The 15,598-nt window shown below is 37.4% G+C and overlaps 2 protein-coding genes across 3 annotated transcripts in view; one reads left to right on the top strand and one right to left on the bottom strand.

The window, feature by feature from the left end:
• The first annotated feature begins 217 nt into the window (after positions 1-217).
• PMPCB (peptidase, mitochondrial processing subunit beta) lies at positions 218-15,481 on the top strand. Its single transcript, XM_037057088.1, has 13 exons — positions 218-351; positions 1,318-1,458; positions 2,196-2,282; positions 2,674-2,803; positions 8,411-8,609; positions 9,009-9,088; positions 11,709-11,821; positions 12,667-12,810; positions 13,567-13,727; positions 14,593-14,678; positions 14,758-14,846; positions 14,984-15,059; positions 15,152-15,481. The coding sequence occupies exons 1-13, from the start codon at positions 229-231 to the stop codon at positions 15,214-15,216; spliced, it is 1,494 nt and encodes a 497-aa protein (XP_036912983.1). The 5' UTR covers positions 218-228; the 3' UTR covers positions 15,217-15,481.
• Positions 15,436-15,598, bottom strand: part of DNAJC2 (DnaJ heat shock protein family (Hsp40) member C2) — a 33,191-nt gene continuing 33,028 nt past the window's right edge. For both annotated transcript variants that reach the window (XM_037057086.1, XM_037057087.1), the window contains exon 17: positions 15,436-15,566. In XM_037057086.1, coding sequence (XP_036912981.1) covers positions 15,492-15,566 — 75 coding nt within the window. In that variant the 3' untranslated portion in view covers positions 15,436-15,491. The remainder of the gene's footprint in view (positions 15,567-15,598) is intronic.

The following is a 15,598-nucleotide window of genomic DNA, read 5'->3' as shown; positions in this document are numbered from 1 at the left end:
TCTATCAAAGTAACTGATGATACAGGGTGTTCTACAGACTTCCTGATTCTTATTATTTGGAACAGACGGCTCATCTGCAGGCCGAGGTCGAGTTCTTCCTCGGCCTCTACCTTCCTCGGCAGGAGTGTCATTCTCATCATCGCCACAAGGTGGTGTCCTCTTTTTCCTCCAGAACCACCTCCCAGGTCACGACCTCGGAAGTACATTCGCCACCAGTGCACCGCAGAGATGGCGGCGGCGGCGGCGGCAGCCAGAGTAACCCTGTTATCCAGGGCGCCGCTGTTATCCAGGGCGCGGTCGCGGCTGTGGGGTTTCACCGAGAGACTCCTAGTCGGAGGTGGTGCTGGACGGGTGAGCTGTCTTCCACTTGTCTGGGTGCCCTCCTGCCCCGGGCCCGGCCTGTACCGCCGAACCCTACGCGGTGGACTCGAGTCACCGGCGCCCTTTCCGGCCGCCGGAGACTGCACCGCACACCCCCAGCGGTGGGTGGTGCCCGGCCTCCTCCAAGGGGAGCCCCGGGGCCCTTTACTTCTGCGGGGCTACCCCTACGCGTGACCTGCCAGTGACTTGTGGGATGACTCTGGCTACCGGTCTTTTCACCCCACTTTTTGAGGAGTCATTATAAAGACTGCATGTCCATTACTGAAAACACAGTGGTTGCCAATTGGGGGAAATTAGTAAGTGAGTTCGTTCTTGTCCCCCAAGTTCTGTTTTTGCCTAAGACTAAACTTCGTCCTCAGCGGGCTTTTTGCGAGCCCCGGGGTTGCTAAAGGAAAATTTTGGCTGTGTATACATTTTTCTTATGAGAGCCGTTTAACTTTCGCCAAGGTATGTGGGGCTTTAACATCTGTATAGAGAAAGAGAAAAAGAAAAACTGCGGACAGACGAATAGTCCATAGTCAACAAATCTGTCAGCCAGTGTGTATCTTGAGCACCTGCCCTTTGTGTCTTCTCCCTTTCTACCGTTTCCAAAACGTTTTGCTTTTTTCTAACAGTGAAAGCCTAAATCTCATTTCTACGTTGCGTATAGGTATTTTTATATTTTCTCTCTCTTTCTTGATATTTTCCTTCTTATTCCTTCTTTAATGAATATTAAACGTTTCTAGGAGAGGTGTTGAAATAAAAGCAGTTTATTTATAGGCATGTCTCTGGCTTTAAAAGAGGAATGATAAAGGAAGGAAGGTTCCCAGTTAAGGAGGGAAGAGTACTTTGTAGAGAGAGTCTCTTTGAGATAGATGTGGTTTTTTTCATCGACGTTGACAATCAGAATACTGATGTGTTTTGGTTCCTCCTTCCCACCCCTCCACCTCCAACCAGTCATTATATTTTGGAGGGAACAGATTGAGAAGTACACAGGCTGCTGCACAAGTTGTTCTGAATGTTCCTGAAACACGAGTAACACGTTTGGAGAACGGTCTCAGGGTGGCCTCTGAAGATTCTGGGCTCTCAACATGCACAGTAAGTGATTCAGGCAACCACTGTTTGAGTGACTTCTCATGAGGAGAGAGCAAATTGTTGGTTTTAATCTAAGTTTTCTTGTTGGTGGTAGTTGAAAAATAGTGGCAGTTATTGTGCCTTGACAGGTGACACTAGCTTGTGAATCTTTCTTCCAGTGGAACTTCTACAGTGGATGCACGTGTACCCTGTTTTAAGTGTCTGCATCTGGTTCTTATAGCCTATTACTGTATTATTTATTGTTAGTAATGTTGACAGTAATGAAAGAATTATATTTGTTAGGCATACTTGTTTTAACAAATAAGTTTAACATACTTATTTGATCTTTAAAACAGTTATTTGTATTAGCCATCATCACACCCTTTTTATGGTTGAGGAACAAGTTCAGAGAAGTTAAATGGTTTTGTCCTAGGTACTCAGCTAGTATGTGACAGAGCCAGGACTTGAACCTATATTTGAGGACCTCTGATGTTCTTTATACGGTAGTTAATGGCTGTAGTACAAGTTGGACTAAGAATCTGGGTCCTCAGGTAAGCATGTAACAGAGTCTGGATGATCAACAGTTTTAAAACTCAGAGTTCATAGGAATATACTATGAATCCATTTAAGTCAAGAAAACTTTAGTGTCAAGACTAGAAAGCATTTGTCAGAAAGAAGAAGGAGCTCCCCCCCCCCGCTCCCGTCATTTCCTCAAAAGAAAGAAAATGGTGCTGTACTAATTGTTCCATCATTGCATTAAGGTTGGGCTCTGGATTGATGCTGGAAGTCTATATGAAAATGAGAAGAATAATGGAACAGCTCACTTTCTGGAGCATATGGCTTTCAAGGCAGGTTGTCAGACTTATTTTATAAAAATGCATTTTTTAAGAGATAGTAAGCACAAATCTCATTCTAAGGCAAGAAGAACCACTTCAATCTATTGAAGATAGCATGTTAACTTTATTATTTTTGAAGTCTTTTTTCTCCCAGAATAAGTATCTGAAATAATGACTTATAATTGCTTTATAGAGTTGAAATAAGGATTTTCTCTTGGGATATAAGGGTCATCCAAAAATACATGTATACCATGATTTCTGAAGCTTAATGTATTGTAGAAACCAAATTTGGTCCTTGTGTGAAGCAGGCATAGGCTTATGTACACATATTTGTTGTCTGAAGTGTTTAAAACAGATGAGGGATAATGGTAGGTATTATAATCTTTTTTCCTCTCTTTTTCAGGGCACCAAAAAGAGATCTCAGTTAGATTTGGAACTTGAGATTGAAAACATGGGTGCTCATCTCAATGCCTATACCTCCAGAGAGCAGACTGTGTATTATGCCAAAGCATTTTCTAAAGATTTGCCAAGAGGTATTGTTATTTATATTGCAGAGGTGTAACTTTCAGAAGAGTTAACACATAATCTAGTACTGTTTTTATTATGTCTGTTATGAAAGGGTAGCCCCCAGAAATGTGAAAAAGAATTTTAAACATTTTATTTATTTTTTAGGGAGTGGGGAAGGGAGGGAGAAAGAGAGGGAAACATCAGTGTGTGGTTGCCTCTTGCATGCCCTCTACTGGGGACCTGGCCTGCAATCCAGGCATGTGCCTTGACTGGGAATTGATCCACCAACCCTTTGGTTTGCAGGTCAGCACTCAGTCCACTGAACCACACAAGCCAGGGCTGAAAAAAAAATTTTTTTCTCCTAGATGAACAAATGATATGAAATATTTAGAGACTGCAAGACTTGTGGCAGCCAGGCCCTAATGCTTGATACAAAAATACTTCGTCCAGAGCCATAGCTGTGCAGTGAAACATTTAGCATTTTTTAAAAATTGGTTTTAGAGAGAGAGAGGAAAGGAGAGAGAGAGGGGAAAAAAACATTGATTTGTTGTTGCATCTATTTACACATTCATTGGTTGATTCTTGTACAGTATGTGTGCTGGCCAGGGATTGAACCTGCAACCTTGGCAAGAATGATGTAGTAACAAACTGAGCTGTCTGGCCAGGGCTAAAACATTTAAAATTGTATTTATTTATTTATTTATTACGGCCTATTGTGTTTCCCTCCCCCATTTTACCTTGGTATCTGAATTTTTATTTGTATAAACCTCAACAGGTTTTATATCAGCGGAGTGCTGGGCTTTGTGTTTTGACCAAATCTTGCTTATTGCATTTGTACATTCTAGATCGCAGGTGGCAAACACAAGGCCTGTCGGCCGAATCCAGCCCTCCACCTTGTTTTATCCGGCCCAGAACTTTTTTTCTACCTGGTAGCAGCTCTGAGCTCTCACTTAACTGTTAAGGCGTAGTTACATTTATACACTCCTAAAATTATATTCAGCCCGCTGAAGGTAACGGTGAGGCTGTGGCCCCTGGTGGAAATGACTTTGACGCTCCTGTTCTAGATCCTCATCCTGAAGTATGCTTTTTTCATACCTTCCTTTCCATTAATTTGTTTCTTTACTCATTTAAGTGAAAAACAGAACAATTCACCCTTATCTCCCACCCCCACCTCTGGCAACCACCAGCCTGTTTTCTCTATGAGCTTGGGTTTTTTGTTTGCTTGTTTTTGAATTCTGCATATAAGTGAGATCATATGGTATTTGTCTTTCTCTGTTTGACTTATTTCACTTAGAATAATGTGCTTGAGGTTCATCCATGTCATTGCAAATGGCAAGATTTCCTTCTTTCTTACAGTTGAATAATTCATTCTTTGACACTTAGGTTGTTCCCATGTCTTGACAATGTAAGTAATGCGGCAGTGCACAGGAGGGTGCACATATCTTTATGAGTTAGTGTTTTCATTTTTTTTTGATGAATACCTAGAAGTAGAATTGCTAGATACGTGATAGTTCTATTTCTAATATTTTGAGGAATTGTCATACTGTTTTCCACAGTGGCTGCACCAATTTATATTCCCACCAACAGTGCACAAGGGTTCTTTTTTCTCTATATATATTCTCACCATCAATAGTCTTTTTAATTTTACATTTATTTATTTTTAGAGAGACAGGAAGGAAGGGAGAAAGAGAGGGAAACATCAGTGTGTGATTGCCTCTCATGTGCCCTCTACTGGGGACCTGGCCTGCAATCCAGGCAAGTGCCCTGACTGTGAATCAAACTGGTGACCCTTTGATTCACAGGCCAACACTCAATCCACTATCCACACAGCCAGGGCCATCAATAGTCTTTTTGATGGTAAACATTCTAACAGGTGTGAGGTGGTATCATTATGGTTTTGATTTGCATTTCCCTGATGTTTAGTGATGTTGAGCATCTTTTCATGTACCCATTGGCCATGTGTATGTCTTCTTTGGAAAAATGTATAGTCAGATCTTTGGTCCAGTTTTTGATTTAGGTCGTTTTTCTGTGGTTGTATGAGTTCTTTATATTTTTTTGGAAGTTAGTCCTTTACCAGATATACCATTCACAGATATTTTCTCTCATTTAATAGATTGCCTTTTGTTTGTTTCTTTTGTTGTGGAGATGCTTTTTAGTTTGACGTAGTTCCACCAAAACTTGTCTGTTTGGTTTTGTTGCTGGTGGTGTCAGATTAAAAAAATCATCACTAGGACTTGTGTCAAGGTCCTAGTTTACTACCAGTGTTTTCCTCTAGGAGTTTCATGGTTTCAAGTCTTTTTTTTTTTTAGTTGATTTGAGAGAGAAAGAGGAAGGGCAAGTGAGAAAAAAACATTGATTCATTTTCCCACTTATGCATTCGTTGCTTGTTTCTTGTATGTGCCCTTATCCGGGATTAAGCCTGCAACCTTGGTGTATGGGGATGACAATCTAACCTACTGAACTATCCAGCCAGGACCAGTTTCAGGTCTTATATTTAAGTCTTTAATCCATTTTGAATTGATTTTTGTGTTTGGTGTAAGAGTGGTCTAGTTTCTTTCTTTTGTATATGTATGTCCAATTTTCCTAACACCATGTCAAAGAAACTAAGGCATTTTCCCCTTGGCTCCTTTATCTTAGATTAATTGACCATATAAATGCGGGTTTATTTCTGCGTCCTTTGTTTTGTCCCATTGATCTGTGTGTCTGTTTTTATGCCAGTACCAAACTTTTAATGACTGTAGCTTTGTAATATAGTTTGAAATTGAGAAGCATGGTGCGTTCGGTTCTTTTTTTCTTTCTCAAGATTGCTTTGGCTTTGGGGGGGGTCTTTTATGGTTCAATATAGATTTTAAGATTGATTGTTCTCTCTCTGAAAAATTCCATGGGAATTTTGAAAGGGATTGCACTGAATGTGTATATTGCTTTGGGTAGTGGGGACATTTTAACAATATTAATCCTTCTGGTTCAGGTTTACAGAATATCTTTTTATGTATTTGTGTCTTCAGTTTTCTTCCATCAGTTTCTTAGTTTTTAGGCTTACATGACTTTTACTTCCTTAAAATTATTCCTAGGTATTTAGTACTTTTTGATGTAGTTGTACATGGGATTTGCTTAATTTCTCTTTCTGATAGTTTATTATTAAATGTGCCAGATTCTTGAGTATTGATTTTGTATCCTTTTACTGAATTTTACTAAATTTACTGAGTTTATTAGATCTAACAGTTTTTTCATGGAGTCTTTAAGGTTTTCCATATAAAAATATCAAATCATCTCTGCATAGTGACAGTTTTGCTACTCCTTTCTAATTTGGATGCTTTTTATTTTTTGTTCTGGGTAGGAGCATTTTTTTTATTCCTTGTTTGCTACTAAACCTCTTGATCAAGAGCAAAATAAGCAGTTGTTCACTTATAAGATTATTTTTATAACAAAATTTATTTTTATTTTGTAGAAATGAATTATTCTGACAGCATAGCATACCAATTTGTTGTGGTTACCATGTTGCTAGAGTTTTTGCATTTCTTAAAGGAAAGTTATTACACGAAACATTTTCTCAGTGGTATAATTAATAATAAAATTTAGCAGTTTTAATGCTAACTGGTGAAATTAATATTCTTCATGACCCTTGTATAGTTATAGTTAGTTTCATTACTTTGGGATTTTGTGTTTCTAGTAGGCTTTTATTAATAATGTCTGAAACTTTACATAAGTACTTTTTAAAACATTTTATTTATTTCTTTTTAGAGAGAGGGGAAAGGGGGGGAGAAAAAGAGGGAGAGAAATATGGATGTGAGAGACAGACATTGATGGGTTGCCTCTTGTATGCACCCCAAACAGGGACTGAACCTGCAGCCCAGGCATGTGCCCTGATGGGGAATTGAACTGGTAACCTTTTGCTTTGGGGGATGATGACTAACCAACTGGTCAGGGCCAAGTATTTTGTGTATATTATATTTTGTGTACATACTGTCTTATTTTATCTGCATAGTAATCACATGTTTGAAAACAATGGATGAAATAGGTGTCTCCACCTCTCAGTTATAGAAACTGAGGCCAAGACTCTAACTTGCTCAGGAGTATTCAGCTACTAAGTGGTTTACTGTGGACCCAAATGCATGTCTTCTCACTCAGATTCATTGTACCTGGTTGCTTTGTCAAAACAAAAAGAACCCAACAAAAAAACCTACCACCTGCAGATACCTGCATGGTAGCCTAACTTCTACACCAAAACGAATAAAACTGACAGAATTGGACGGTGGTGTGTGGGTGTGAATTGTACAGCTCATCTGTAAAGTTTTTAGTGATTTCTTTAGAAACAGTTTTTGCCTTAGTACTGATTGATTAGAGGCTAAGAAGAAAGGGTTTAGATCAAGCTGCTTTAAAGGGGGTTTGGTTTTTTTTCCTTTTTTCTTTTCTTTTTTTCACAAACAACAAGAGGGAAAGCAAAAAGGGGCCATAAGATGTCCTCGTATTTGACTTTGGGTTCTTCTCCACCCATCTTGGCCTCTGGTTTTCTTGTCTGTCCAGACGGATGGGTTTTATTTGGATTTACAGGTAATTTTTTCCCTTTGGTCATCATCTCAGCCCTACCTTACTCTAGCAGTATGTTTTGTCGTTTAGGGCAGTCTACAGAGGTGAATAATTCTAGGAGGTGCTCAGTATTTGAACATAATTGCATCTGAGACAGAGTCTCTTAAAGTGAACTTAATAAAAGTATATAGTAAAGAAAATGAAGTCAAGGATTATAAATTTGTTTTATATTTATTAAAATTCAGATTGTGATTGTAGCTATAGATAATACTAATTCTTCAAGAATAGGTTTTCTTTTTTGAAGAGGTATATAATTTTTCTGATAAAATTGCTTAATAGCATGATACTGTATCTCTCAGTTTATTTTTAGCTTTTTGCAAATTAGGGTCATTTTTGTATAAATATTTGAGGATTTCATCAGTTTTTCCCAAGGGTCACTTTTAACCCTTTACTTATCCTTATGTCTTGGGGTACCTATCCTTTTTTTCATATTAGCATGCTTCATTGAGCATGTTAGCTGCTCTAACCCTGTTAGATGATCACTGTATCAGTGACTTTGGTAATGGCAAGAATGAGAATAGACACAGGGATTAAGTTTCGTGGGGAAGGATATTCGTGAGGAAGGATATTCGCGAGGACACCAATTTAAGTGGTTCATTGGAAGCATAGAGTATGATGATTCTTGGCTTGTTTATGTAGCAGCCTCATTGCTGTGGGAGCTTGGATAGTAAATACTTGAGTGATAGGAACTCTGTAAACACTTAGATATTCTAATACGGTTCATTTTCTACTTTGTATTTTCATACAGTTTACACATATGCAGATATCCATGGCATTTTTGAAGTGCTTGTAGGTAGAGTTAAGTGTTGTGGGACCTCTGGCAGATTTAGGAATTTTCTTCAAGCTCTCGTATACCACAGGAGTTTTTATTTTATGTTTTTAAAATATTAATATTGTTTTTTATGTGTATCAAATGTATAGAAAAATGTTTCTTCCCAGTTTAATTGGTATTGACTGATGGTCAGGATCGTGGTTTCTGATGCTATTTTACTAGATTTGAATAGTGAAAATTAAGATACTTAGTGTTATGTTTTATTTTCAATTAGCTGTGGAAATTCTTGCTGATATAATACAAAATAGCACATTGGGAGAAGCAGAGATTGAACGTGAACGTGGAGTAATCCTTAGAGAGATGCAGGAAGTTGAAACCAATTTACAAGAAGTTGTTTTTGATTATCTTCATGCCACAGCTTATCAAAATACTGCACTTGGCCGGACAATTTTGGGACCAACTGAAAATATCAAGTAGGTATAATTCTCACATTTATTTTTGAGAAAAATATATGAGTTGTGAAAATCAGCATTCATAAACATTCAACAAGTGTGTTTCAAAAAATAATTCCTCCCTGCCCCCTCCCGCCCTTCCCCAATAATCTGAATAAAATTGTTCTTAGCTATATTTTAACCCTACCTAACTCCCAGGTGTCTGGGCTTCTAATTAATTCTGGAATAAACAAGTGATGGTATCATATCTCTCTTCGTGATATAAAAAAGTTGAAATTCTTTGATACTTGTTGCCAGTATCCTTTTTCTATTTATTTAATTTAGATTTCCTTTAAGGTCTAATTTAATTTAAGGTATAGTATGTGAAGATCTGTGCTTTTTAACTTCCTTTTAATATTGCTATTCTTTTTCCATTTACAGATCTATAAATCGTAAAGATTTAGTAGATTATATAACCACACATTATAAGGGGCCAAGGATTGTGCTTGCTGCTGCTGGAGGTTGGTTGATTTAAATTCCTGTAACTGTTTTGTTAAAGTGATATTCTTATTTAATTTGGATCCTGTTGGGAGATGTCCTGAGAGTATTTACAGAACAAACCGTTTACTGTATTTTGTTGTGTATAACGCACACTTTTGTCCAAATTTTTGAGGGAAAAATAAAGGTGTGCATTATATATGGATATAACACCACCACATATAATGTACACAAAAACGTGGATGCGCATTATACAAAGCAAAATATGGCACTGTGTTGTGTAGGGGGAACTGGACTTTCCCTCTGTCTTCTTCGGAGGTTTTTAATGGAAAAATGTACGGACCTTCGAGTGCGTGAGTGTACATACATACGTAATGGAATTTATTTGCAAGAGAAGGGCATGAGTGACCTGGGAGACAATGACACTTGGAAGATAGTGCTCTATAGTTTGGGAATCATTCCAGATTTTAAATTTATCTCTTGGTCAAGCATGGAATGGTATGTTATGTCATTCTTTAATTCTTTCATTTGTTCATTTATTCAGTATATCTACTAATTACTGAGAAGGGGAAGCACATAGGGAACCATGAAAATGTTTAATGGGAATCCAAACATGCAAGTGACTGGCATTAGGACAAGGCTTTTTGTTTTTTTTAAAGATTTTATTTATTTATCTTTAGAGGGGAAGGGAAGGAGAGAAGGAGAGAAATATCAGTGTATGGTTGCTTCTCATGCATCCCCTGCTGGGAACTGGCCTGCAACCCAGGCATGTGCCCTGACTGGGAATCGAACCGCAATCCTGTGGTTCGCAGGCCTACGCTCAATCCACTGAGCTACACCAGCCAGGGCAGAACAAGGCTTTTTTGAGTACATGTTTTGAACTAGTAAATGATAAGAACATTCACATTAGATTCTGTTAGATTTCCTGATAGTTTGAATTTAGGCAAACAGTACATCTTATTGGTTTCTAGTTTTTTTTTTCCTCTTTAAGACAAAGTGAAGATAGATGGAGTGTATATATTTTGTGTTAATTTTTCTCCCATTAGAAATGATAGTAAATTAAAATTCTAGTTGCTCTGGATAGACTTCTGAGCTAATGTACTTGGAAATAACAGAGAAGATGAAATGAGGTTTAAATACCTCAAATGTTATTCATTGTGGCTCTCAGCTAAATCACAGTACCTTTGTATGGTGAGCAGTGCACTGGGAAATTCTCTTGGAAAATGGGAAGACTTGGTCAGGTGGGGCTTCAACAACCAAGCTGTGTGGAATGTCTGTCATTGTTGGTAGCATATGGACACCGTGGGTTTTACCGTAGTTCCTGAGTTCACTTCAATATTACTGAAGCCAGGATATCTAATAGTTAATGGTCAGTCCTAGATTAATTAGCACTTTATCTTATTGACACAAAAATGATGATGTGTCTTATAAACAATGGCATCTTGAATTCAATGAAATAGGTCAGACCTAGCTTCATTAAACATTATTGGCACTCCTGTCTTTTGGGAAAGAGTTGGTGTTGGAGCAGCAGTCTGTGAAACACCCAAGGAGGGCTGTAGGTAAAGGTAATAAAAGAGTGGACGCAGTTGTCGTCAGGTACTAAGAACTGTGTGCATGCTCAGGTTTTTTTCACTCTGCTTGTCGTTCTTGTACCACTGGGATTTTCCTTGTTTTGTCACCCTCCGGATTGATATCCAAGGTGGCTCTCCTATATAAGGATTCTGAAAACATACAGCATATACTGTCTTGTTTTATACCACAGAGTTGTTTGGAACATGAGAGTGTAAGTTGTGCTTTTATATTCTAGTAGAATGTTTTAAGGAAATCTCATGGCAATATAAACCAGTTGCACGTGCCTAAATTTGTTTTGTAAGTTTCTATTTGTATTTAAGAAACCTTCACTGATTGACTCTGTTTGGGTACTGTGTTTCAATAGTAAGGGATTCAAAATCTAAGTAATTCTTAAGTTTTGGATAGCAAGTAGTAAGTAGGTAGCTATGGATTTATTTGGACGTTATATGAAATTATTTCTGAATTCTGATAGAGCTCAGAGACATATCTCTGTATCAAAAAACATATCTGTGTATCTGGCCTTCTTTAAATGTTAGAGCTCATAGTTTTATTCTTCTTTTAAAAAAATGAGAAGTGACTTTGCATTCTAGGACATGATTTTGTATGGAATGTGGTGTTTTTAAGCTGTCTTAACTTTTTCTGTGAATCCACTGGTGTGTGGATGAAAACTGTCCATCGCTCCATGCAGCGGTCCCCAACATTTTTGGCATCAAGCGTCAATTTTGTGGAAGACGAATCTTCCACAGCCAGGGTAGGGGGTGGATGGTTTCCAGATGATTCAAGTTTGCATTACATTCAATTTCACCTCCTGCTGTGCAGCTGGGTTCCTAACAGGCAGAAACTGGTCTGGTCAGTGCCCTGGAGTTTGGGGACCCCTGCTCTACAGAATGACACACCACCAAGGAAGAAAGTGTTGTATGAGCTCTCAAATGCTTTTTTGAGTGCAGATAGTTAATGTGTGTAACTTACATCCCATTGTATCACCTTAAGCTATTGTAAAGTAAGTCTTGGCAGTTGTCTGCTTTAGATTGTACTGTTACTAGATATGTGAAATATTTTCCTTTAATTTAGGAGTTTCCCATGATGAACTGCTTGAGTTAGCAAAGTTTCATTTTGGTGACACTCTGTCCACACACAAAGGAGAAATACCAGCTCTACCTCCCTGCAAATTCACAGGAAGTGAGGTAGGGGAAGCCTCCTAAGCTAGCAGTTAGCCCTTTGTTTCTTGTGTTGCATTTATGAATGAGTGTACAGAATGTGCATGTTTCTAACATGAGTAAATGGAAGTAACCAAAGGCTTAAACTGACAGAAAGGGACGCGGATGGACATACTTGCTTATATTCCTTCAAATTCCATATTATTTAACCACCTAGTGTTCCTAAGGAAACAATGTTTTATGGGCAATATAATGGTTTTTGGTGCTTTTCTTTGGTACTATGCTCATTTATATATTGTAAGGTATAAAAGTAATCTTTTATTTTTAAAAACATCCAAATTTGGGCTTTCACACATTAGATTTATTCTTGGTGAAGTTCTTCCTTCTGCCCGTCAGAGCCAGAACTTGCAGAGAATCTGCTGCTTGTCAGTTCATTAGAGGCTTAGTTCACCACATTAGGAACGATGCTCGAAGTAGGGCCTGGAAGGAGGCCTGGCGTTAGCACTGGCAGAACAATATTAGCCAATTACGTCATTATTAGCTTAAATTTAGATTAAAAAATTCAGATCAACAAACACAAATGATTGATTTCTACCAGTGAAATAATGCATTCCTCTTTACCAGGTAAACACTTTGTGGGTATTGTCTGTATTTCACTTGGAGACCTTTTGGTGAAAGTCATCTTTCCCTAACTTGTGAAATTCTTTTAGATTAGACTGTACAATGTAATTAGGCCTGATAGTTTAAGAAAACAAAGTAAGAGTCATGGAGAGCATTTTAACTTTGCATTTAATGGGACTGGTGAATTTGATTTCTTTCTTGTTAAGCATGTTATGTACTGGTAATTTTAACTAGTCTTTTATGTTAACTAGATTCGAGTGAGAGATGACAAGATGCCTTTGGCACACATTGCAGTAGCTGTTGAAGCTGTTGGTTGGGCACATCCAGATACTATCTGTCTCATGGTTGCAAACACACTGATAGGCAACTGGGATCGCTCTTTTGGAGGAGGAATGGTAAGTGATTTTAGAATTTTAAACTGACAAGACAGAACTTCTGTACTATAAATTTTGACTTTTAAAATATAAATTGATCCTGATTGCATTCTTGGCCAGAAAAACATTTTTTTCTTTTGGCATAAACTTTATTAGCAGGATAATTCACCAGATTTGAGTAAGGATAGAAGGATTTGTTAATAGTACTACACAACTGTTAATGTCCTAATTTTAGTAATTTCTGTGAAGTTGATTTGTTTTTCAGAAGTGCACACTAAAATGTATTTAGGGGTGAAATGCATCCCATCTGCAGTATACTCTCAAATACTTGGGAATTTTTACTGTTTTTGTTAATTTCTCTGTAGTACAAAGTGTATATTTGTACTGAAAAGATTTCAATAAAATTCATTTTATGTTAGGTTTCACATGTAATATATTTCATTTCAAATCTTTAAGCATACATAGCCAAGAGCCCTCTGCAGATTCATTGGGTTGATAACAACAATGTATTATTTTAGAAGTGGGTGCAAGTGCTATGTTAATTATAGGAACTTGTTGCTTTTTACATTATGAATTTCTCTGGGGACACACTGAGCTGATGAGTTAAGTATAATTCTTAGTCTTATTTTAAATTTATTATTGAGATGGATGTTGATGGATAAAACCGAGAAACTCAGCCTCTTAGGGCAGTCACTATTGGCCTCATATCTCATTTTTCTTTCTGATAATTTGGACACATTTACCTACAGTTCTCCTGGACATTTTTTTTCCTTACAGAATTTATCTAGCAAGCTGGCCCAGCTCACCTGTCATGGCAACCTCTGTCATAGCTTCCAGTCCTTCAACACTTCCTATACGGATACAGGATTATGGGGAATCTATATGGTTTGTGAACCAGCCACTATTGCAGACATGCTACACGTTGTTCAGAAAGAATGGTGAGGAAATAAATCTTGCCCAGAATTCCCATTTGAGATTAGTTTCTTCTTTATACTGTTGGTGTTTTTATTAGCACTTAATCAAAAGAACAACACTAGTAGCAGCTATGTTTTTAAAGATCACAGATGTTTCTTGTAAGTCTCATGTGAAGCTGAATTAATTTCATACTACAGAATATTTTTAAAGATTTTTTAAAAAGAGATTACTTTAGGAAGGAGATCCTTAAAGTTTAAAATGTTTAAACACCAACTAGAAGTTTGGAAAATCTGGAAGGGCTATGTTAAAAACGGAATCTGAGGTTGCCATTGCTAAAAGAAAATTGTAGTGTTTTGTAGTCAAAACTAATACCTTGAGATAAGCATAAAGGCCCACAGCTTCTTGGAATATGTTCCTCCACCATTTCGTTTCCTCCACCATTTTTAAATGACCTTTTTTACATCTCTCTAAGTCTAGCTGTAATTATCTAGGTGTAATTGTTATCAGGTTTAAGTAAAACTCAACTGGTTTTGAGAAACCAGTTACCCACTGACCTATCCTCTAGCATATCAGAGCTTAGCAGATGGGGATTCATGAAGTCTTAAAATAATTATAGCATTTCTCAAAATGTGGTTAGCCTATTTTTATATTGTATTGAACTTGTCTGCTAGTCGTATCATTTATTTAGAGATTATAAAGAAATTAGAAAATAATCAGTGTAGGTTAGCTTTTGCTTAGCTTTTGGGATCATTAGTAACTTCAAGCTTTTTATAAGTTAAAATCAAGCTGTGCTATAATAAATAGAATACGGCACCATGTCTTTAGGTCATCAACACAAAACACATATTCAATCTACTTGACATTTTGATTTTTCTAATTGTTTTTTAGGATACGACTCTGTACAAGTGTCACTGAAAGTGAGGTTGCACGGGCCAAAAACCTTCTGAAAACAAACATGTTGTTGCAACTCGATGGTAAGAATAAAAATGTAAGGCCTATTTTCAAAAGGTTGATCTATATTCCAATGCTTAACTTCTCTTTCTTTTTAAACAGGTTCCACTCCAATTTGTGAGGATATCGGCAGGCAAATGTTATGCTATAACAGAAGAATTCCCATCCCTGAGCTTGAAGCAAGAGTTGATGTAAATACTGTTCACGCACCATTTCTTACACACCATTGGGTCTTGTGTAAAAGTATTCTTGTTAACAAAGCTACAAGTATGTATCATTGCAGGTATAGAATACAAAAAGCTGAATGCTAGTATCTTTTCTATTTCAGGCTGTGAATGCTGAGACAATCCGAGAAGTGTGTACCAAATATATTTATGATAAGAGTCCAGCTATCGCTGCTGTTGGTAAGCCTGGCCACTTTTCTCCTATACAGAAAGTTGGCTAAGTATTTTCCTTTGAGTCAGTTTTAACTGTTTTTCTTTCTTTTACCCTGTAGGTCCCATTAAGCAACTACCAGATTTTAACCAGATTCGCAGTAACATGTGCTGGCTTCGTGATTAAAATGCTCCTAATAAAAGTATTTTGAATGTATACATGTTTAAAACAGAGACTAGCAAGTTTTAAGCTATTAACCCCTAGAGAAAAAAATTAAAATGAACACATACTTGAAAACTTGAATGAGACAGTGTCCAAGTTTCAAAGGATAAGACTACCCCAGTGCATGGCAGATCTCCAAGAATGGCATACTCTCAAATCATCACAAGTATAATTTTAAGAATGAAAATTTGTATTTTCAGTTTTATTATAAAAATGCACACATAACAAAGATTGTCTTGTCATTTCTTGGCTCTACTTGCATTCAGTACTTGCTCTTGAGCAGCTTTCTTTGCTTTTACCATCTCAACAAGTTCCTAGAAAGGGAGAACGGTGTTACTTAGAGTTG

Source organism: Sturnira hondurensis, unplaced genomic scaffold, assembly GCF_014824575.4.
Source record: "Sturnira hondurensis isolate 20B ecotype Veracruz unplaced genomic scaffold, ASM1482457v3 Scaffold0009314, whole genome shotgun sequence".
Lineage (NCBI taxonomy): Eukaryota > Metazoa > Chordata > Mammalia > Chiroptera > Phyllostomidae > Sturnira > Sturnira hondurensis.
Note: the sequence above shows the minus strand (reverse complement) of the source record. Positions and strands in the feature narration are given on the sequence as shown.